Here is a 25,336-nt window from a genome sequence, read left to right as displayed (position 1 = left end):
CTGTCAAAAATGTAGCAAAAACGTGGTCTTAAATCCTGTGTACATCAAATGGGCATTTCCTTTGGGGGAAAGAATGCATCTTTAATTAGAGCTGGACGATAATTCAATATAAATATATTGTATAAATTGCAATATAAAATATTTCTGTATCAATGACGTGATTTTTAATCACATTTTCAATATTTTATTATACATTATATATGGTAAATGTCACTGATTGACGTTCATAACAGGGTGCTGCTCAGTTCACTGCCTTCAGTTTTATAGTTTCTTGTTTGTTCTGGGCAGATTTTCTGTGGCTTTTAGTGTCGCAGTCACACAGCTCCAGGGACCTGGAGGTTGTGGGTTCGATTCCCGCTCCGGGTAACTGTCTCTGAGGAGTGTGGTGTGTTCTCCCTGTGTCCGCGTGGGTTTCCTCTGGGTGCTCCGGTTTCCTCCCACAGTCCCGAAGCACACGTTGGTAGGTGGATTGGCGACTCAGTGTCCGTAGGTGTGAGTGTGTGAGTGAATGTGTGTCTGTGTTACCCTGTGAAGGACTGGCGCCCCCTCCAGGGTGAATTCCCACCTTGCGCCCAATGATTCCAGGTAGGCTCTGGACCCACCGCGACCCTGAACTGGATAAGCGCTTACAGATAATGAAGGAATAATGAATGAATAATGAATGAATGAATGCAAATTTTGGCCCTATCTTTAATACTGTAGAGTACAGTAGAGGCAAGAAGTGTTTCTGTATGAATGTATGAGAAGTATAGTTCTGATGCAGTGTAGTACAGTTTGGAATCTGTACTGAAGATGTAATCTTTTGAGGACCACTTCATGACATGAGAACAACCGCCCAGTGTTGTTTAATTAACATCTATAACTCAGGCTGCAATAGAAGTCTTTTCACTTCCAGTTTATATTTTTTCAGAATTGCTGTGTGACTTGAGAGATGATGAGTGATGATTTTGTGGTTGATTTGTGATGATTGTGTTTGATAATCACTTCGATCTCTATTTACTGAAACAAGCACAGTCATGTGGCGATAAATTAGACCATTTTTTCTAGACTAAATTGCTTAAAAGAAGTGAAAAGTGAGTTGTAATATTTCTGCAGCTATGATAATTGTAATGAAACATATTACCCACATCGACGGCGTCTGAGATGTTTACACTTGCCAAGATATCTAACTTTGTAGTGATTTAAGGGAAATGTTATTTAGAAAGAGGCAGATTTTTTTTCCTCATATGCTTTAACGATCTACTGTGTTCAATAATTTATTTAGTTTCCCTTATTTATTTATATATTTTTGGATCTGAGATTGCTTATGGAATGTTTTCTGCATCAGAACCATTTCAAGAAATGCTCAGTGCTTTTAGAGAAAAGCAGTTCTGACACTAGACAAACTACACTTCAGGACTCTACAAGGCATTAATAGCTTGGTTCTGTTATTGTGAAAAACAACAGGTCATGTTTCTCTCTCTCGCTCTCTCTCTCTCTCTCTCTCTCTCTCTCCACTGCCCTAGAGATGCTTGTCAACCGTTTTTTGACATGCCATTTGGGACCAGTTGAGCCGGGTGAAGAAGTTGAAGGCGAGACTCAGCCGTGTTGCATTTAAGAAATGAATTAGTGAGCTGTCTGTTTAGGTCGCGATGGCAGAACTCATTGGGATTCTGAGCTGTCAGTGTGTGTCTGGGCCGGTCCGTGTGGGCATGTCTGCAGGGAAGAGTGAAAGGGATGGAGAAAGAGATGGAAGCCCAGAAACGAACTGTTTAAGCCATGCTTGGACCTCAACTGCGAAGCCTCATTCTCTGTTGTTTGTCAGGTTTTTAATCTACTCGTGTGTGTCCCTCCAGCATGGTCTTTTGTTTTTAACTTTGCAGTAGTGCTGTAGGGCGGCATGGTGGTGCAGCAGGGAGTGTCGCAGTCACACAGCTCCAGGGACCTGGAGGTTGTGGGTTCGATTCCCGCTCCGGGTGACTGTCTGTGAGGCGTTGGTGTGTTCTCTCTGTGTCTGCATGGGTTTCCTCCAGGTGCTCCGGTTTCCTCCCACAGTCCCAAAACACACGTTGGTAGGTGGATTGGCGACTCAAAAGTGTCTGTAGGTGTGAGTGTGTGAGTGAATGTGAGTGTGTGTGTTGCCCTGTGAAGGACTGGCGCCCCCTCCAGGGTGTATTCCCGCCTTGCGCCCAATGACTCCAGGTAGGCTTATACTTAAACTTTTCATGGATGTCTACGCTTTTCAGAGAGCAAGAGGGAGACAGAACAAGAACAAAAGGTAGTCTTACTCACCAGAGTGAAAATAACAAGTATGATAAGTCATAGCCACATTCTGAGCTCAGGAGTTTTTTTTTTTTCATTACCAAGGTGTTGTTTTTGCCCTTATTTTTTGCTGCTCTCATCTAATAGCAACGTAATGCTTTCTCACACATGGCTTTATTACTGAGATGATGGTGTATGAGAGGCATGGCATCATGGGACGTTTCATGCAGAAGTTGAGAATTTCATTCTCTATGTGTTTGGGATATTTTGGGCAATTACTGTTTTTGAAAAGAGCATGACATTCATCCCATTTCCTTCTATATTTTTCCACCAGTGGCTTGGCTCCAGCTCGGGCCTCACGAAAGAGAGTCTATAAATCGTCCTCCTGCTTTTTTCCTGGAAGGTTAATGCTTCTCCACTGGACCCCCCACCAGCTCCTCTATCAGCTCTTGGATCAGAGTGGGGTTTAGGGGCGTGAGCCAGAGGATCACAAACTAATTAAGGTCGCCGAGCGGTGGAGCCCCTTTAAAATTGTTTATAAACCATTAGGGGGAAACGTGGCTCTCCCTGGTGTCCGCCGCGCAATTAGAGCCAAGGTCAGAGCAGCCACAGCGCACACGCTCTCCATGCAGAGCAGAGCGCCCTCAGAAGTGCTGCTGTGGACAGAAAGTGGCATTTACACAGGGGCAAACCCTCACTTTTATTAATTTCCTAAATAAATAGGTGCCTCTCGGGGCCCTTTGTCAGTGAAATGCACCTTCAGTGATATTAATGAGCCTCTTGCTTATTTAGCCTATTTTCCTTCCACTTTGCCTCTGCCTCTCTCTCTCTCTCTCTCTCTCTCTCTCTCTCTCTCTCTCTCTCTCTCTCTCTGTATGCTAACTAAAAGGGAAAAGAAATGAAACCATTTACCTCATGCCTCTCGGGGGTTTGTTTTAAAGGCAGAAGTGGAAAATGTAAACAGTGGCATAACCATAAATGAAAGTGGGGAAATAAAACACGCTTATCATTCATTTGACAAAATTGCCATCTTCAAGCAAATATTGTTTCCTATTGCGTTCCTATTAAGAGCCTCATCCCACAACATGTCAGGCCACGTTTAGTAGCTTTCATTGGCACTAAAAGGAGAGGCTAACAGGCTACGATACGTTTGGAGAGCACCGTGTCGTGGCATTGTGGGGCCTGCAGGGAGTCTGTCTGTTTCATTAGCTCCCCCTCATCTGTTTTAACTCGACGTACAATGACTACGGTAATTTTCCATCTCCTTCAGAACGCTCTCTAAACAGACAGGACAAATTAGTCGCTTGCGGAACGCGCAGGTCCCCTGATAATCCATTAAATATTTGCATGCGCTCATCGGCAAAGATTGAACCAAAACGGAGCCTCGGGCCCTAACGATTTGATTTGGCCAATTGGTCTCCTGCTCTGTTGGAACAGCGTATTGACAGAAGCGTGAGGCTACAGAACGCATTGACACATCCTCAGCCAGTCGCGCCGCAGTCTATTCCATCTGTTACATAGTTAGCATTGATTGGCATTTCATCCTTGATGCGGGGCTGGGTGGACGTCCCGGCGCAGACAGGCGAGCCGTGGGCTTCAGGGCCTGGGCCCAGGATGGCAGACCACCACGGAAACACATCAGGAAGCGTCACGGCCGGCCAGCTCCTGGCATTTTGGCACCACGCCCTGGGTTCCTTTGGTGAATACTGATGAGACGGACGGCCCTGTTGCCCCCGAGCTCCATCATCTTGGCCAGGTATTTTTGGCAGGGCCAGAGGGGTCCCCGAGCTGTCCTTCACTCACACATGCAGAGCAAGAGCACCACAGCCTCACTATTGCATCACCTGGGCCAGTGATCCAGAGAAGAAGCACCGGCCCAGTACCGGGGCCAAACACACGTGCATGTGTGTGTGTAGTGGTTGGTTACTTAAAGACTAAAATATAGAAAAATAAGAATTACCATCAGGTCCATAATGGTTTGGACAGTGACACAACTGGCGCTTTTGCACTTCATGGTACCTACTCTGCTCAGCTTGGCTCTACTCTGCTTTTTTCATTATGTAAATTTGGTACCTGGAACTGTTTGTAGAGGTTCAAATGGTCTTTGGATTGGCAGCTGATGAAAGAATTCAGTGAGAGCTGGCAGCGAAACAAGGAATGATAATACTGATCTGTCTGAACGTGTGCGCTGAGCTGTGTTAAGAACCAGAAAACAACAACAACAACAGCAAATACGCAATGAGTAAACAACACTTTACGTCACTGCTGTCGTTGTTGTGGTGGTTTCCAAAGGTTTTGGTTCCCATTAAGACCGTGTTACATTTAGGGGGAGAGCTGTGCTAACAGAAAAGCTACAGGTACCAAGTCCCAAAAGCATGTAGAGCCGAGCCGAGCTGAGCTGTGTCAACTAGGTGCAGTACAGTGGAAAAGCACCATATGTTGTGGTTGCACCACCACAGTGGATTTGATGCAACAAAATCAAGATGTGATTGAAGTCTAGACTTTACATAGTTAATGTTTATAATATAAAGCAGGCTCATAGCTATTATACAAGGCCTAGTAAAGCACCAAACACATCTCTTTCATATATAAAGTACTTCAATATTTTACTTCTGAAAAGCGTAAAATAGGGTAAATTCTTGGTTCAGGTCATTCTTGAAATTCTCTCTCGCTCACTCTGTCTCTGTCTCTCTCTCCCCGTCTCTCCCACTTGGTTGTGTATATGGCCAGTCTGGATGCTGTGCTGCTGCTGGAGCAAGAGACTGCTATTGTCTCATATATTGGCTCATGTTTGGGGGAACACAACTCAAAGCTGATACTCTTTTTTTTTTTTCTCTCTCTCTCTCTCTCTCTCTCTCTCTCTCTCTCTCTCTCTCTCTCTCTCTCTCTGTGTGTGTGTGTGTGTGTTCTGGCAGGCACAGTAGTGCCACTCTTTGTTTAGGAGGCTATCTCATCCCAGCATCCCCCCTTGCCAATTATATTCAATCAGGGTTGTGTGGAGGGAATAGGGGCTTGCAGCAGGAAGAGCCGAGTCCTCTGTGTGGCTGTGGCTAACTCCTCAAAGTCTTTTATTGACAGCTGTATGCCTCTGTCACAGCTCACTGAGCCCCTCCATCATGCATCTGATACACCAGCCTATCTCTCAAATTTTTTTCCAGTGAATGAACTCTGCTTCACTGACTCCCACTGGGACCTGACTGATACAGCGTTTGGCCGATAACATCAACCAATATTTAAACAACAGCAGAAGTTTTTAAAAGCAGAGTAATTAATGTGAAGAAATGCAAATATTGATACATAATAAAAAAAAACATTTTTTTCCAGTGTAATTTTTAATATATTAATGTATGTATTTACTTCTTTATTTGTGACAATGACAACATGTAGTCAGTGGTTTCAACTCTTCAACAGTGTGTTTACGGATTCATGATTGAACCATTCACCTTCTCCATCATTTAAAAAAAAAAACTAATGCCACAGTTTTCCCCCACTTTCTTTTCTTTAAAATATATTTGTGAATATATCTGAACTCGTATGTTCTCCAGAACTGTATGGGCGATCACATATTTGTCTTAGCCGAGCCCTCACACGAGCACTTTCACCGCAGCATTCCATCCTCTCGCGGTCCCCTTCTCCTCCCGAGCATCTCTCAGAGCCCATTAAGATATCTGAAAGTGTCTCGATCACTAAAGCCTCATAATGAATAGAGATAGAGCGAGGGAGAGGGGTGGGGGAAGAGAGATGCGTGAAAAAGCAGCATGTTGGACGGTGACTTTGAGATGTTCTAGAGATAAGCTCATGATCCTGATTCTTCACACAGTGAATAGCTGGGTTATTTCTGATAAGAGGCTTGGCTGGCAGAGTGGGGCGGACGAAGGGAGGGAGCGAGGGAGGTAGGGAGAGAAGGATGGCTGGTCTGATGGAGAGGCATCAATAGCAGCAGAGTGAGTATAAAAGCCCACTCTCCAAGCCCAGTCGCAACGAGAGCGCCTCTCTTTTGTGCACTCAGGTTATCAGGGTTGTCATCACGGCTACGGATCCCGTCAGCCGCCTTGTTTTTGTTTGTTCTCGTGGCACTGCTCTCTCACCTCCCTTTTCTTATCACTTATACCGCTTTTCGTTCGGTCATTGTACTATTTTATTCAGAGGGAGAAAAGTCATAGCCCTCTACCATTGATCCTAGATCCGTTTTTGTACTTACTCTGCTTGAGACTGAAGAGAGGAATTAGCCTCTTTGTAACTAGCGTCGAATCGAGCTTAGCGAATACCCATGATCCACCCAAGGTGAATGAGCAAACTGTATCGTCAGCAAAAATAAAAAAGGACTTGGCTCACTGGAATTCCTCTGTAGTTGTTTGACTGGATCAAAGAGGAGAGCAGGGAGATCAGGCTGAAGCCAAGGTGCCAAGAAGTTGAAACTTGGTTCTTTTCTAGGGCTCAGGGCAGATCCCTAGAAAAAAAGAAGGAAGACACCAGGAGGAGCATAAATGCCCTGCATGGTGCCAGAGGGAGGCTCAGCACCAGCTGACATCATCTGAGCATCTACTCAGACTCAGAGTACACAATATCCTCTTCTGTTTCTCACACAAGGGTCATGCGACTGCTTTTTGCAGCTCACTTTAAAGCTATGTCTGTATTAGTGACAGCCTTAAATGGAAATTCAGGACACAGCCAAAATGTGATATCGCAGGCCTCTTATTTTTGCATCGATGAATAATTTATACTAATTCTTTCTTTGTTTTTGACATGCCCTTTGAAATTGTCAGCAGTAGCGCACACCCCCCAGTTCTGTTTCTCATTGCCATTAGAGATTTGCAAAGTTTTGACACTTTGTTTAAAACCAGCTTCGTTTATATACGCCTTAACCTTCCTCGGGTCGAATTCCACTGCGCCGTTCACTTACTGCAGCACCATCTTGTGAAATGTTATGCTGAAAATGCCAAAAATGTGCATGCAAAATTTGGCCGAAGTCGTTCAGTGGCTGCAGTTTTAAGTTCTGTACGTGCGTAGGTGGAAGTGGTATGGGTAAAGGCCCTGTTGCTGTGGAAACGTCAGGTTGTTTACAGCTCTTCGGGATCAGCGTGTCGGAGCAGCAGTACTTCATTACTGCAGAGGAGCTTTAATAATGCAGATGTAATTACTGAGGCCTCTGGGCAAGCTTAATGCATGCTTAAGACTGACCCCGCTCCCCTCTGCTTAACAGCTAATTGCCCAACTCCAACATGGCTTGCAGTGAAAGAGTAAAGAGGGGGACAGGTTAGCAAACTAGTAACTACCAGTCAATGTATTGGTCAGTCACCTTGAGAATCTATGTACAATTAACATGTGGAATAATAATTAGTGCTGCGACTTTCTTAACAAATACAATCACGTTAATCACAACAGTTTCAATTTCGAATGCTAATACTTCCTTGTGTTTTCGGGAGAGAGATGAGTGTGTAGTGTGAAATGCATTGAGACACTGGCGAGAGGAAACCGTTCTTTGTTTTTTTACTTTATTCTATTATGAGAGTGTTTTTTTGAATTAGAATGTCTGAATTTGCTGAGTGAACAGTTCAGTGAAAACTTTAGCAACGGACACAGAAGCTTTCATAGAAGGTTACTGCTGCGCTGCTCACAGCTCAAACAATAAAACATCACTTCCATATTCCAGCTTCAGCAACTTTTTAAGAGAAAAATGAAAGGATTAAGTGAGGTAGGACTTGTGCTGGAGCAGCTGTGTTTGTGTGTGTGTGTGTGTGTGAGAGAGAGAATGTGAGTGTGAAAGAGAGGATTAAGAAAGTGAATTAGTTGAGATTTAATACATTTTTAATCATAAATAAAATGTAATCTACATTCTGAACTCAGCCGTAGTCACACAGTGTTTACGTCAGTAGATAAAACTGCTAATAAGGTTTCCTCCGGGGGCTCTGGTTTCCTTCCACAGTTGAATGGTAGGTGGATTGGCGACTCAAAAGTATCCATAGGTGTGAGTGAATGTGTGAGTGTGTGTCGCCCTGTGAAGGACTGGCCCCTCCAGGGTGTGTTCCCACCTTGCAGCCAATGATTCCAGGTAGGCTCTGGAATGGAATGGTGGAAAGCTGGAAGGTGAATGTTAACACTTGCTTCCTCTGAGGCGTGTTACATGCCACGTCTTTTCAAACTCGAGAACAATATCGCATTTATTTCTGTACCACAGCAGACTTGTTAGATACTGGGGGAGGGGGGGTGGGTGATGACTGTCCAAACCAATATTTGGGCCAATATTTATATTTTAATAATTTTACCAGATTTAAAATCTCCTTTTTTAAAACTAACAGGTGTTTATTTATATTTTTGTGAATACGCTGCATGCATAAGATATTTTTTCCCCATTTATTCTTGTGTATTGTGTGATATTTGACTGACATCAGCTGTTTTTGCCTCAATATGTTTAATTAAATGACTGAGTACTAGGGCTGGGCAATTCATCGAAAATTAATCAGAATTGACATCAATCGACATAATCTGGTCTATATTGATTTTTATTTTGTTATTTCCCCACTGTGTTTTCATGTACTGTCCCTTTTAAAACCACGCTACCAAGCTGTAATCACATGATTCTGCCCCTATCTGCCACATGGAAGCCACCTAAACGCAGAGGCCGACCAAGCGACTCAAGCTCGAACCAAATTAAAACACAGCCTGTGGTTTGGACGTGCTGTGTTTGACTATAATTAAGAAGACACTGAACAAAAAGAAGTCAAATGTAAACGCTAAGAAAAAAAACGAGAGGAACAAGCTCCCAGCCACATTATAAGAAATATCCCATATTTAATACAGGAGCATATTAACAGTACAAGCCTCACTGAACTGTGAAGGTCAAAAATACAAAAACAAAATAATAGCTTATTAATCGGAATTGTGGTAAATGAATTGTGATATTGATTTGTGCTCATATCATATATTCATGTTTAGTTAAGGGGCAGCACGGTGGTGCAGCAGGTAGTGTCGCAGTCACACAGTTCCAGGGATCTGGAGGTTGTGGGTTCGATTCCTGCTCCGGGTTACTGTCTGTGAGGAGTTGGTGTGTTCTCCCTGTGTCTGCGTGGGTTTCCTCTGGGTGCTCTGGTTTCCGTCCAGGGTCCAAAAACACACATTTGTAGGTGGGTTGGTAACTCAAAAGTGTCCGTGGGTGTGAATGTGTGTATTCCTGCCTTGTTCCGGATAGGCTCCGGACCCACTGCAACCCAGAACTGAATAAGCGGTTACAGACAATGAACGAATGAATGAATGTTTAGATAAGGCCTACTATCATTGATAGACTGGCTGTTTGTGAACATGTTTTACTCTTTTAGCTCCTGGTGGAAGTGAACAATGTTGCGAGGAGAAAGTATGACCTTAGATCAACAGCAGATACTTCAGGAGCACGTGTCCAGATGTGACCTGATTGTGACACCAAGTTGAGAAGCAGTCCTCCCTCTCCAGTTAGAGAGAGAGAGAGAGAGAGAGAAAGAGAGAGAGAGAGAGACTCCTGCAGAGATAGATTAGCCTGGGCTTTGCGCGTTAATGTTCACTGAGACACAAGCATCCTCCAGGGTCACAGCTCCAGCTGAAGAGTAGGTGCAGGCCTGTAAAAGTAGGCCAGGCACGGACTCGGCCATGGACGCCCCATCTGTTTCAGAGCACGGGGGCTCGGCAAGTCCTGTTTCGAGGTCACCACGGAGAGGAGGGCAGCGCTGAAGAGAAGGCGAGGGTCCGGAGCCGGATCACTTTAATGGTCGGGATCCAGCTACTCATGTATTCATCCCAGGCACCTCTGGAGCACCGAGGCTGCACAGCTGAGCCTGAAGGACGGCTGAAATTGTTTATCGGTTAATGACTTCTCTTCCCTTGCGGGGTGTTTGCCGCCTCAGCTGCTCCCAGGCCACATTAAAGCTTCCTCACTCTCTGAAGCCTCATCAAAGATGGAGAGACTCACAGAGACACACACTCGCTATCTGCCCTTGTGAGTCCGAGAGGGAGCGGTGAGGGCCAGATCTCAGCCACCTGTTGGACTTGCCCAGGCATGCTGTCGGGGTGCACCAGTGAGCAGAGCTATTAGTTAATCTTCCTGAGTGCATATTTAGGTCTTTGCCAAACTGCTCCAGCTAGACAGATTTCACCTACGTCAGGGCTCCTGTAAAAGAGCCACTTAAATTTAATCAAATGAAAAATTATTTGATTAGCACCACTAAAGGAGATTGAAATGATTTTGATGTCAGACTCTACGAATATGATTTGATCCAATGGAAAACATTCACATCTATTTAAGGTGCCATGCTATTGTGCTTTTCTTTGGCGTTCAGTGGAGAGTTACTCTCAATGTGGCGCAATTAAAGCAAAACTATGCAGTATATTTACCTTAAAATTACAGGAGAATAGAGCCTCTCCCATTGCTACTCCAGGTAACAATTTTCAAATGGGTTCTTCTGTAACTGAGCGTGTCAATATTGATATTAATCATATCTTTAAAGATCAAAATGATTTTATTTAAATAAACGTAGACCTGGGGTCTAAGCTTTCGCCTTATTAGCGGTAGATTGGTTTGATCCCTGCTGATGCCTCAGTCATCCGAGGCCAGGAGTTCTAAAGCCAATTTTTGTTGCAGCATCAAACCTAGGTCCCTCATAGACGAGAACCCTACACTGTACCCTTTATTGTAGCCTGACGCACACCTCCACAGAAATGTAGCTATGCATCGCAGACTGCAACGACAGTGGTTGATCCGCAGATGGACCGACATGGATCAAGTTGAACTGAGGAAGTCCAGAAATAAGAACTCCACTTCGCACTAAAAAAGGCTGAAGACAGCAGAAAATTCAAGGTGTGAGATTTCTTCAGACATTGGTTTGGACAACACAAACAAGTGGAACAAGGGGAACATTTAGAACAAAACAAAACAAAAAACACTCATTATGAGTAGCCGGAACTCATGGTTTTAAAAAAAGTGCTGCATTGCATTTCTTTTTGCACTGTTCCAATTAGAGCCCTACTCCCTAAATAGTGCACATCAGAGATTATAAACTTACAAAACCTACATAGGGTGGAGGAAGATATTGGTGATTCAGCCCTAGTGTTTTGGTGGTGTAATTGCAGAGCGACACAGACACAAACGCTCACAACATCATAGTGCACTTCGGCAAAGGCTCTGAGTTCAGACAATGCAAACTACGGTTGCATCACTGCCAGCTGCGCATGCATTATGGTGGCAGAAAAGCAGCAAAAACTAGTGGAATGAAACCAGCAAGATCCACAAAATAATAACAAAAAATATCTTGTTGTGCTGTTGGATGCTATAATGGGGAAAAAAATGAACTCGATTTTTATAGATTACCATCATCGAAGATACCCTTTGAGGCAAACAGCAGACATTTCTGGTTATTTTTTCCTGTTTTAAACATTGGCCTCACTGTTTCTGTACCCCTCCCACCCCTCATCACATGACAATGTGCCAGCATCTGTCACATAAAGGACCTGGGGAGTCCATCTGTGACTGTCTGTGAGGAGTTTGGTGTGTTCTCCCTGTGTGTGCGTGGGTTTCCTCCAGGTGCTCCTGTTTCCTCCTACGAATCAAAAACACACGTTGGTAGGTGGATTGGTGACACGTAGATGTCTGTCGGACTGTGTGAGGGAATGTGTGTGCTCCAGGGTGTGTTCTTGTCTTGAGCCCAGTGATTCCGGGTGGGCTCTGGACCCACCGCGACCCTGAATTGGATACATTTTTATTATTATCTTATTATTATTATAATTTGAGTTTTTTTATTATTATTATTTCTGGATGCATTACGTTAGCTTGTGTTTTTCCACTTTAGATCCAATCTCTCGGTTCTACTACAGCGAGGAGCTGGTTTTCTAAGTTAACTTTGTAAACACGCCCATCCTGTTCATGATTTTCTGCACTGTTTATTCTCCTTGACTTGCCCACTCACTCAAACACCTTCCCTTTGTTCAGCTTCTGTGTTCTCTCGCTCCGTACTAGCTCTCATTTGAGTGTAGATGAGTGAGTTCTCAGCAGGTAGCTTGAGACCTGCCCACACACACACACATATACACACATATTCTCTCACTCTTTCTTGCTTTGAGCCTTCCCCAGCAGCTCTGTAATTGCTGTGAATGATGGGTCTTCAGCCACTATTGTTTATCAATATCCCTGTCTGGCGCTCTGAGCACAGCCGCGCGGGCTGTTCATCTTCTTTACCCTCTGCATACAGCTAGCACAGGGCTAATGCTGCACATCACCCTGCCTGGTCAATTTTTGGTGGTCCGTTGTCCAGTAGCCCATGTTGACCAGTGGTCCGTGTCCCACAGAGAGTGGGGTAGTGTGGGGAGATGGTGTTAGGGCGGGCTGTAAGTGGCTGTCTGGTCATAAGGGCCGATAGCACAGGCTGAAATGAATGTGGTAATTAAGCCGCACTGTGGGCCACGGGACCATGATGGATATTATCACTTAATTAAAGGGATCACTATTCCCAGCACGCAGTCGTCCTGCTTCAGCAACATGTGTGTGTGTGTGTGCGTGCATGCTATTTTACAACGTGTGCCTGGTATGTACAAATGGACTCTACCCACAGGCCTAAACATACACGCAGATAGAGAAAGAGACAGAATTTTCCTGCTAGCCGTTGTTCCCAATGGTTGTCATTATGCTGTAACGATCCCTCAGGCTTAAAAGACACTATGTAAGCATTGCTAATGGATACCATTTTATGTGATCAATGGCTTTTAATTGTAGCCATTATTAATGTATTGTAAATGGAGGGGCTCCACAGGGACCTGTCATTCACTAAACTTTTATACATCAATATCATCTTGGCGTGAAATATAAAAACAAGTAATGATGTTGAACCTAGCCAGAGGCAAGCCCAAGTTCTAATTTCTCCTCTCTCTCTCCGTCTTTTTTTTTCCCTCAAGGACAACTACACGTTCGCTCAGCCGGGGATCCAGAGGAAAGTGAAGGCGCTGGAGGAGCTGGTTAGCCGAATCGATGGTGAGTAACACCAGCTATTTCTTTACTCTCTCCACCTGTCTGTGTGTGTCTCTGCTGCTACCTGTCTTTCTCTCCTTTCCCTTATGGACACGTGCCAACACCCCACCCCCCAAAAAAAAGAAAAACAAAAACTATGCCCAGTATAAAACAATAAAGCATTATGTACTTTCTCTTTCTCTCTTTCTCTCCCACCCCCATCACACCCCCCCCTCTTTTAGCCAGAGTGTCAGGCCCAATCAGCGCACCAGTGGCTTGGCCTTTTGCAGAGAGTCTGCCTGCCCCGCTGGGGAAAGCAAAAGCCACCGGAGCATAAGCCCCTCTCATTACTTTCTATTAGGCAGCCGTAATCAGAATTCAATGGCCATTTCTCCGAGACAGGGGCCTGCTCCAGCACTCCAGCACCCAGCCCTCTGTCTCTTCAGCCTGCATTAAGCTCAATGATGGCTTTAATTATTTTTTAATATTTTTTTTGGGGGTGGGGGGCGGGGTCAGGCATGAAGAAGGCAGGCAGGCAGACTGTTGTTGTTGATTTATTTGATCCCCCTCTTCCTCTGAATCTCTCTCATTCTGTCTTTCGTCGCCTTTATCCATTTCCCGTTGCATGTGTGCAGGGCCGAGATAAAATAGTCATTTGGCCGTCTACTGTTGTATGTCCTCCCTGCTGGTTTATTTTGATTGCTTTCCTTCTTCTGTTTTGTTCCAGCATAAGTTTTTCTCCCCACCCCCCGGTTTGATTATTCAGTTATACTGCCATGAATAATATACAGGAGTAATATTGAACAAAATATAGAGGGAACATTGAAAATGAGGACTTCATAAGTATAAATATTCTGAGTGCTCTTGGCCCTTTACCATGCAGCTGTGTTTTACACATTTTAATATCTTGCAACCTGACTTGAAAACCTGCAGCACTCCAGTGCCATAGACGTTATTCTGTTTATTCTTCAGTGGGTATTGTCATTGGACAAGGAGAAGCAGTGTTACACGAACGCTACCAAAAGCCACATCTCCTCAGAAAGCTGCTTAAACTTGAAACAGCCTCTTTCAAGCAGCAGCTACACTACTCAATGTTTTGTCATTCAAATGATCACATTAACACTGGACTAATGCATGCCAATGAACAGACATTATCTGCGGAGGCCTTTGAACTGGTGCTTGTTCTTGAATAACCTTCACGTTGTCAGGCTCCAGCGCCTTTCTCATGTCACATTTATTGTATTTATCTCTAATCAGGAGCGGGTAATGTCTCGTATTATGCATTCAAATGGGATATGCAAGTGCTTCGCAAAGGAACCACTGAAAGGGAACAGTTGATATTTGACCTCCAGACAATTTCAAAGTGTTTCTTTTTTCCCCCTGATCACTCTTAAATGAAAGAACTCTGCCCCTGCATGACTTATGATGACAGACTGAAGGAGGTGGGTGTCTGCTTGTTGGTGTTACAGTCAGCCCGATACATCCCTGAGCTGTTAATGCCAGTACAGTGGAACCTCTACTTATGAACTCAACCTGGTTCGTAAGTGGAAAAGTTTGTTTCTCGAGTCAGTTTTCCCCATTTAAAATAATGGAAAAGCAATTAATGTGTTCCCGCCCCCACCCCGAAAGTCACCCTTTTTGCACAGATATATGTTTACAACACTCTCAAATTAGTAAAAAAAAAAAATACATGTAGCATTACTAAAAATAAAAGAGAATTACAGTGGTAACAGTAATAAAAAAGAAATAAAGTTTTAAGTGGTTACACATCGCTACCTTGAAGACGTGACAACTGGCTGGAGGAGTAACACAGGCACTGGCTGCATGACGGGAGGTGGGGGGTGGGTGGAATAACGGAGAGTAGGTGGTGAATGTGGGGAGATGAAGCGTAGATACGGTTTAACTTAGCACAAATTTCGATGTCTGCTATTTACACTAATGCTAAATTGCTAAAGCTACAATGTGCTAATCTTAAAAGCTCACTCAAGTCTGGGTGCGCTTGGAGACTCGCCGAATGGGGTCAGTGGCCATTTCCAACCGCTGGCTCGGCGTAGGCTTGGGTTCATTTCTAGAGTCATGGTTCGTTGGTGGAGGCAAAAAAATTCAAATGCCCAGTTCGTATCTGGGAAAGTTCGTTAGTAAAGGTTCCACTGTATTAAGATTCCACACATTTGTTGGTTAATGGGGGGGAAAAAATATTCAGCATCATGGCATCTTCAAGAACATAGGAGCTAACAAACAAACACAAATAAAACCTCTGTTATAAGAATAGTTGCTTTAAAACAAATTCAGAGATTTAGCTTTGTCTACCCACCCCAGTAGAAAACAGCATGGCACAAATTCCCAAAACATAAAACAAATACAATATAAGATTTATAGCAATATAACATTTTATAACACACAAGACACTTTCAAAAAACGAGGGCCAACAATAAAATTGCTACGAATTCTGGGGAACAAAGCTAGGCAGCGGTCATCACGATTTAGATTCTTCAGTTTCAGTTAAAAAGCAAAGAGAAATTCATAATAATGAGATTTTTAGTCGAAACCAGAATTTTCAATAATTTGGCTAGTCTTCTCATTTACTTGAATTTTCCTGTGTTCAACGTTGGTATCAGCAGCAAAAGCAGAGGCACTGATCTTGTTTTCTGTGTTCAGTATCGAATTAGGAGCACCTCCTGTCGGAGTGTGTAAACAGGAAAGCTGTGATAATATGGAGGAAGCTGCAGATCATCAGCACTCACTGAACCTTCCAACACAGTTGATACAGAGACTTCTGAGCAGGAAGGAGCCACTTTACCTGAGGAGCGGCTCTTTAGTCAGAATAATTGCATTGGCAAATTAGTCTCTGATAATGATGGTGTGCCTTCCTCAGTCGTCTTAGTAATAAATAAATAAACAAACAAACAAACATGAAACTCCAGAATCAAAACTGAACGATGTATGTTTTTGTTTACGGACCAGTTTTCAGACGTATGTTTCTTGAACAAAAATCGTATGTTTTTCTTTATTAGAGATTTCATTTAACTCTAATTTTCAAAAAGGACACAATGATTATCTCTTAACTGTCAACACTTATGGGCAGCACGGTGGTGCAGCAGGTAGTGTCGCAGTCACACAGCTCCAGGGACCTGGAGGCTGTGGGTTCGATTAACGCTCCGGGTGACTGTCTGTGAGGAGTTGGTGTGTTCTCCCTGTGTCTGCATGGGTTTCCTCCCACAGTCCAAAAACACACGTTGGTAGGTTGATTGGCGTCTCAAAAAGTGTCCATAGGTGTGAGTGTGTGTCTGTGTTGCCCTGTGAAGGACTGGCGCCCCCTCCGGGGTGTATTCTCACCTTGCGCCCAATGATTCCAGGTAGGCTCTGGACCCACCGCGACCCTGGATAAGCGCTTACAGATAATGAATGAAGGAATGAATGGATGCAGTTATTACAGCTGACTGCAGGACAGTAGAGGAACTTAAAAAGATATCAAATGCAGTCATATGTGTGATATTTAGCCAGTTCAGCCGAAGCCATGTCACCAGATTAAGAACCACAACTAATGTTTTTATTTCAAATTAAGCCAAAGAGACAGGAGTCAGAGGTCGTGTTTTTATTATTATTTAATTATTTGATTAATCAAACACGAGGCGTCAGTAGCTACAAGGATAATTACTCACTCATATAGTTACCTCTCACAAACCCACAGGTCAGCAATAGGCCTCTGTCGGGGCATTTCTGAAGTTTAGCTGTCAAGACTTGTGCTCACTTCTCCCCATCTCTCCTTTATCTGCTTTATTTAATCTACCTTAATCAAATCTAATTTGACTGAGTCAAATTGGGTGGGGATTTTTGGTCTGCATCAGATAATCACACCGCTTGATTTAGTCCTATGGGTCAGTGCTCCACGCTACCTCACATATCAACTAGCTGTAGAGCAGCTGGAAACCCAGCAAGTTACGCTTGTGTTGCCTCCCGTGGAGTAATACTTTAATACTTTTCTTGTCTTTCTGTCTTTACAGCAGAGCCTTAGGCGTTCAGGGGGAAGTTAATGGAGTGAGGGCAAAAGGCGCTCATCCCTGCAGTTGTTGCCTTTAACAGCGCTCCCATCTCCATCTTTCCTCTGTCTTGATGCTTTCAGCATCTTTCCCGATAATTTCCTGCTGCCCTTCTTCTTCCAGCAGAACCACAAGCAGATATTAGATTGAAATTTGTTAATTAACTTCAGTGCATCAAAACAAGCACCTGCCCAGGAGTAGCTATATTTACACAGGACATGCTTCAGTTTTTACTCATTTACATCTAATTTACATTAAGCGCCAGATAGTTTTACACTCAGCTAATAAACCAGTCAATATTCTCTTTAAAGCGTGTTGAGCCGTTCAGTCGTGTTGTTTTAGTGATAGTTTGAAAAGATGTGGTGGTTGGGCACGTGAAACACTGATTACCTCGCAGCTTAGTGGCCTTGTGTGATTAGAATTCATAGCATTGAGTGGAAATAGCAATTAACAAACAGATTTTAAAGGAGCGCAAGCTAGGGTTTAGTAATTTTGCTCCTGGTCGCCCCCTACAGCTGTTACAGTTACAGTCTGCAGTGCTGAGCCTGGAGTAGCAATGACATCACAACACTTTTGAAGCTGTCATCCATCCATCCATCCATTTTCCACCGCTTATCCGGGTCCGGGTCACGGGGGAAGCAGTTGGAGCAAAGAAACCCAGACCTCCCTCTCCCCAGCCACCGACGCCAGCTCCTCCGGGGGTATACCGAGGCGTTCCCAGGCCAGTCGAGACATGTAGTCTCTCCAGCGTGTTCTTGGTCTGCCCCGGGGCCTCCTCCCCATTGAACATGTCCGGAACACCTCACCAGGAAGGCATCCAGGAGGCATCCGGACCAGACGCCCGAACTAAATTCACCCCTTTATTGTAAAATGAGTTCCCCCAGTCATATTTACATTCCGTATGTTAGTGAAATACTTTACGAAAGAATTAACAATGAAAAATGCATCAGATATACACCCTGGCCCTCCCCGGCTCAGTACCTCTCAAGCTCAGAGGCACACTTTGGCCCGGACGGAGATTGAGTGGGGTTTACTCAGCGGAGTTGTTCTTAAGTTGCCTTTTGCACTTAATCAGGCTGGCGGATTACTCTCTCATTATTTCCAAATTGCTCCATTGTAGCGACGTGCGATGTCTGCTTTAATCAGAACCGCGCTGGATGTGGCTCCATGGCAGCGTTTCACATCTCACTCCGCACTGTAATAGAGCTCGCTGAAGAAATCAATCAAGTGGCTGCTTTTTCTTTCTGTTTAACTGTGGGCCACTCCGGAGAGGCCTGGTTTCTACTCCTTCCTCAGGGAACAGTAGGCGAGCTTGTTTGCGGCTGATTCTACGGGCTCTAATGAGGCTAGGGGGCTAATGGCTGGGGGCCGCAGGGCTGTGAACAAGCTGGGGCCCGAGCTTCAGCATGTGTCATTAGTGTCCGTACCGCTGGACGCCCCTGATGTTTAAACATTCTCAGCTGCGGACCGCGGCTTATGTCGCCATATGGCTGCTCTGCCAGGTGATGGAGGAGCATGTACACTGAAGCCCGCAGCAGGCTGCAACATGGCAGTTTGGCCCTCGGGAAGCTGGGGGCCATAGGCCTCTCTCTCTCTCGATTGTTGTCTCCTTTTCTCGCAGCTATAGGCTGCTTCACTGCTCTCTTCATGCTGAGTGCTTACAAATGCACAGCTGTTTAGCTCCAGATGCAGAGCTCAGATGCTGACACTATGCTTCCTAATGGCACTGCCACCTGCCCCTGCTTTAGAAACAAAACCTTTATCAGTGCGGAGAAATGAACATAAATAGTCTCAGTCCATTCTGAGCTAACATGTCCATGTCCAGGAGTTGTCCAGTCTACTGATTCAGAGCTGGACTTATTGTGTTATACAGCAGTAAACAAGCATGAGCAGTTGGCAAGAATAGTCATAGATATTCCCTTGATACATAGTACACCACAATATTTCATATTTCTGAGATCAGAAGCCGTTGTGCTGTATTAAAAAATGCTACCAAATCTTGAATTAAATAATCTTTTATTCATTCTCTATTCCAGCCTTTCATTCCAAAAATAGCATTATATTAGTGGACAGTGAATATAAGGGCAACATTGGTGAATGCCATTAAAAAGTACCGTGGGAGCACAAATTGTTAAATAAATTGTTATATTAGAGAACAATAATCTAAAATATGTATGTTTTTGGATCCGTTTGGTAAGTTACGTTAATTTCTTGTAATTCACATCAGACATGACTCGTTAATGTGAAGTTAGAGTCTGCTTGTCCAACCCAGGACTCAAAAATACGAGGGATTCAAGGTACATTTGTGCTATAACTACTGTGTACCAAAACATAGCTAATATTGGAGACACATCTGTTCCATCACTCGAACAATTAAAAAAACAAATGCTTTCATTATCACTTTTAAGAAAGTAGATGTTTAAGAGTTTTTAGTTCCTCATTCGGGGATACTAATGAGTATTCCAATCTGTTAAATGCCTTTTGAGCCAGCCAGTAATAACGGAATGTAAATAATGGAATACAAGTTATACATACAAATTCTATACATACAAAGTTCTAAAGTAATTATGAAGCTAGTTTCCTAGAGCTCAAAGTTTTCGTTAGATCTTTAGATTTAGAAATGCATGTCACAACTCATGTAAATAATACTGTACCAGGTACACATTCAGTTATTATTGATATCCTCATCCTTTCTTGTAGGCATGAGGGGTTATTTCAAATTGATTGCATTTCTGTGGAGAATTTCTTGGTGGATCAGTGCTGGTGGTGGGCTTTTGTAAAAGTATGTAATTGTGCACCGTTGCGGCACCTTTACAGCTCTAAACACGGATCGTGCACAATCAGTTGATTAAAGGAGTCCTGTAGAACAACGTGTACTTTTACTCTTCCTGGTTTTGTTTCTGCTGTGATAGAGCAGGTATATTATTGTACAATGACAGTGATTATCTTGCAAGTGAATTGTATGGCACTTATACAGCTTGAGAGCAAATTCTACCTCTTCTTTTAAGAAACGTGGATTGTTTGACTCCTTTTGAGGCCAGCTTCTGTGTCTGCAATGTGTATGTACTCCATAAAAATGGCTACAGCTGTAGAGTTCAGAGGTTGTGTTTTCTTCCAAAGCACATTTCATACATACACAGTAATCCAGCACTTTACTGGACTTCACTGGCTTTATTTGTAAATGCAAATGTTCATAGTAGTTGTACCGGGCGTTACTCACCTCTAGTACATTCATTCATTCATTATCTGTAACCGCTTATCCAGTTCAGGGTCGCGGTGGGTCCAGAGCCTACCTGGAATCATTGGGCGCAAGGCAGGAATACACCCTGGAGGGGGCGCCAGTCCTTCACAGGGCAACACAGACACACACACATTCACTCACACACTCACACCTACGGACACTTTTTTTTGAGTCACCAATCCACCTGCAACGTGTGTTTTTGGACTGTGGGAGAAAACCGGAGCACCCGGAGGACACCCACGCGGACACGGGGAGAACACACCAATGTCCTTTTCTCAGTAACAGCTGCTTGATGGCCCCACAAAAGATTCGGATTCATCTGATCTCGGTTTGGACGTTCAAAAGGCATTGATTTGAGGGATTATTTGTGCATTGTGCCATTTTGCCTTTGAGTATATCATAGGTCCGTGTTTCAATAAGGATTAAGAAAATTTATATCGCGCAGGTCGTGCATAAAGTGCCTTTAAAACCTTTCACTTTCAGATCTCACTCTTCTATCCGAAAGTCCTGTGCTTCTTATTGTGATTAAAAGAGCAGAGTCCCTCAACCGGAGCCTGGTGTGATCTTCAGAGGGGGAAAAAAACCCTCCGAATAAAAGTGTGCTTCTGCTGCCCTCGTCGTAGGTGGGTCAGCTTTGTCGAGTCACGCTTGGGAGGAATTTAAAGCCGCTGTTTGATTCCTGACCATGACGAGGTTAAAGATCCACTCTGCTTTGCCCTCTTCTGCAATCGGATCTGAGCTGGCCCAGAGCGGAGAGCCAGGGAGGTCACTTACTCTTCTGTAGCTCTTCACTCCCCTCCGTCGCTTTAACAGAGGGTTTAGTGTACACCGCAGACTTGCTGGAGATTTACTCACTCGCTCAAAAGCGCTGAATTATACATTCGTACATTCTGAGGGCTGTGGAGGTCAGGCGGGGGCAGGCCGAGAGCACACAGCGAGGTGGACACGACTGGAAACGTAATGCATATTATTTATTTTTCCTGTTTTGTCCTCTAGGAATGGAAGCACATGTCCCACTTTATATTAAGTGTTTCTAATAACTGTGTAGTTACACATGAACAATATAAGCAACAACAATGTAACTACTGATGAATTAGTACCTGTTACAGGTGGATTACACTAGTAAAGCTTATGTAATTACATACGTGGATCTTCATAGTTGTAACAGCATATTCTCTCTCGTGTAATTACACACTTGTAATAAAATATGTGTAATTACATTTGTAATCAGACTGGAACAAGTTTTTTTGTTCCAGAAGCGTTTTCTGCATGTTACATTGTGAAATTATGGACATCCACTGAAAGATAACATTACAGAATGGTTTAAAGCTGACACTGAATACAATGTCTTAGCAATAACATAAACATTAAATATTAGAAACTATGGCAAATCCAGTTTAATGTTTTAATGTAGATTAATACATACCTATCTGATTACTAACGTAATTACATGTTATTACAGGTGTGAAATTACATGCGAGGGAAATTGCTGTTACAAATACGAAGATCCACTTGAGTAATTGCAAAAGGCATAACTGCAATTGTAATTACATAAGCTTTATTACTGTAATCATCTGTAACAGATATTAATTAATTAGTAGTTACATTGTTAATAATACACTTAATATAAAGTAGGACAGCACATTTTTAGAATGTATACATCATTTGTAAGTAACTGAATACCCAGGACTTGATGTGAAATATTCCATCAAGGTTCTTGTTATAGTTTTCTACTATAGCTGACCAAGGGAATTAAAAACAGGCTTGTAGTTAATGCTATATACATCACAGATTAGTATTGGGTTTAAATCTCACAGCGTCCACTAAACTTTCAGACAAATTACAGTATATTTCCAGCTGAACCACATCCACATGCTGAGTGTGCTGTATATCACAAAACTGTGGAAAAATACCCAGAGTCTGTAGTTGTTTATATCATGCTGGGGTAAAAGAACAGTAGTGTAGCTACAGTAGCCTCTGAATTTTAATTGGGAATTTATAGATTTTTTTTCCTAAGTGTTTTTCTGGCCGGGAAACAGAACAATAGCAAAACTGAAAGTTACTGAAGTCCGATGCTTTTCACTATAGACACAACTGACAGTTTCAATCTTCAAAGAAACATATTCTATATTTTTGGACTTGAAAGAAAGAGCTGGTTTTACTCAGTGAGCTGATGACACACAGGCACTTCACTATAGATGCTTGTTTCCTTAGGGATGTTTGAGTGTATTGTAGAGGGCTAAGCTTGACGCTTCATGAGCAAGAGCTATTTGTGGTGCTCAGCATTGACGTCAATGTAATTGTCAATACAAATGTGTGAATATGATTCAGTTTAAAGAAATTGGGGAGGGGGGATCTGTAATAAGAGGCAAAGCAACTGGATATTTGGTTGGGTTCAAAGGGAGTGACCTTTTGAGCTGAGAGACCTTGAATCATGGCCTTATTGCATCATGAACTTGTTAATTCTCTCTCTCTCTCATGCTCTCTTTTTTTTCTCACAAATTTATAGGAGAAGGAAAAACGTCTTTCAGAGGAAGTTGATGTAAAAAGATTATTTCCAAGTAATTTTGGAGCATTTCTATTGGTTCATTCATCATGAAAAAATTTACACAATGTGAGAGACAGCTGTGTACGTATATATACACTGTAAAAAAATTATTGTAAATTTTACAGTAAAATACTGGCAGCAGAGTTCCCAGCCATTTATCATATTTTTACAGGAACACTACTGTATTTCAAATTTACAGCATATTACTGTAATTGAATAATACAATAATTTACAGTAAATACTGTGATTTACAGTAAAATACTGGCAGCAGAGTTCCCAGCCATTTACCGTATTTTTACAGGAACACTACTGTATTTCAAATTTACAGCATAATACTGTAATTGAATAATACAATAATTTACAGTATATACTGTGATTTACAGTAAAATAGTGGCAGCAGAGTTCCCAGCCATTTACCGTATTTTTACAAGAACACTACTGTATTTCAAATTTACAGCATATTACTCTAATTGAATAATACAGTAATTTACAGTAAATACTGTGATTTACAATAAAATACTGGTAGCAGAGTTCCCAGCGATTTGCCGTATTTTTACAGGAACACTACTGTATTTCAAATTTACAGCATATTACTGTAATTGAATAATACAATAATTTACAGTAAATACTGTGATTTACAGTAAAATACTGGCAGCAGAGTTCCCAGCCATTTACCGTATTTTTACAGGAACACTACTGCATTTCAAATTTACAGCATAATACTGTAATTGAATAATACAATAATTTACAGTAAATACTGTGATTTACAGTAAAATACTGGCAGCAGAGTTCCCAGCCATTTACCGTATTTTTACAGGAACACTACTGTATTTCAAATTTACAGCATATTACTGTAATTGAATAATACAATAATTTACAGTAAATACTGTGATTTACAGTAAAATACTGGCAGCAGAGTTCCCAGCCATTTACCGTATTTTTACAGGAACACTACTGTATTTCAAATTTACAGCATATTACTGTAATTGAATAATACAATAATTTACAGTATATACTGTGATTTACAGTAAAATAGTGGCAGCAGAGTTCCCAGCCATTTACCGTATTTTTACAGGAACACTACTGTATTTCAAATTTACAGCATATTACTGTAATTGAATAATACAATAATTTACAGTAAATACTGTGATTTACAGTAAAATACTGGCAGGAGAGTTCCCAGCCATTTACCGTATTTTTACAAGAACACTACTGTATTTCAAATTTACAGCATATTACTGTAATTGAATAATACAGTAATTTACAGTAAATACTGTGATTTACAGTAAAATACTGGTAGCAGAGTTCCCAGCCAATTGCCGTATTTTTACAGGAACACTACTGTATTTCAAATTTACAGCATATTACTGTAATTGAATAATACAATAATTTACAGTAAATACTGTGATTTACAGTAAAATAGTGGCAGCAGAGTTCCCAGCCATTTACCGTATTTTTACAGGAACACTACTGTATTTCAAATTTACAGCATATTACTGTAATTGAATAATGCAATAATTTACTGTAAATACTGTGATTTACATTAAAATACTGTAGCAGACTCGCTGTAAATTTACAGCAATTTTTTGCAGTGTATTCATTCCACTTTGTTCTCTTCTAGTTGCTCTTTCAGAATCCCTCACTAATTCAAATCCATTCTCTCTGGTTCTGTCTCATGACACAGGTCTAGGCTGCAGTCTGTGATCTTTTAATATATTTGACCATACTCTGGGATATTTACTGATAAAGATATTCTCCTCCTAACCCCTGGATGCTCTCTCTGCTTTTCTCTGTGTGTTGACCCTGTACTCTCCTCCCAGCTTTCTACACGTGGAACTGGGAGAGGAACTGGAAAAAGCTGAAGTGTGATCACACCAGATCACCCGTTCAAACAGCCATATTGATTTTTTTCCTCACCGGTGCGCCGTTTTAATCCGCCTGCCAATTTCCTCCCAGTGACTCTATCTTAAGCTTTAATGATCTACCTGCTCCTCCAAAGCACCTGGAGCACTTTCATAAGCTTTTGAAACTGTAGCTGTTGTAATGAAAACTGCAGTTTCCATTTCAAATCTCGCTCTCTCTCTGGCCCCACTTTTCCAGTCTGTGCATTTTAAAGCCCTCCATGTCAATGCTGGACTGAGAATAAACCAACAACCAAAAATATCCAGCCCAGTGTCCACTGAGGAAAGATCAGAACACAGACTAAGTACACAAATAAATATAAGGTTCTAGAATGGTGGCACAGTGGTGCATCAGTTAGTGTCGCAGTCACACAGCTCCATGGCCCCGGAGGTTATGGGTTC

General features: G+C 42.6%; 1 protein-coding gene across 3 annotated transcripts in view; it reads left to right on the top strand.

Moving 5' to 3' along the window:
- Positions 1–25,336, top strand: part of tbc1d22a (TBC1 domain family, member 22a) — a 163,355-nt gene that overhangs the window by 84,157 nt on the left and 53,862 nt on the right. For all 3 annotated transcript variants that reach the window (XM_066669788.1, XM_066669789.1, XM_066669786.1), the window contains one exon: positions 13,153–13,228. In XM_066669788.1, the coding sequence (XP_066525885.1) occupies positions 13,153–13,228 (76 nt within the window). The remainder of the gene's footprint in view (positions 1–13,152; positions 13,229–25,336) is intronic.

The sequence above is a fragment of the Hoplias malabaricus genome, chromosome 4, assembly GCF_029633855.1.
Source record: "Hoplias malabaricus isolate fHopMal1 chromosome 4, fHopMal1.hap1, whole genome shotgun sequence".
Taxonomy (NCBI): Eukaryota; Metazoa; Chordata; class Actinopteri; order Characiformes; family Erythrinidae; genus Hoplias; species Hoplias malabaricus.
Note: the sequence above shows the minus strand (reverse complement) of the source record. Positions and strands in the feature narration are given on the sequence as shown.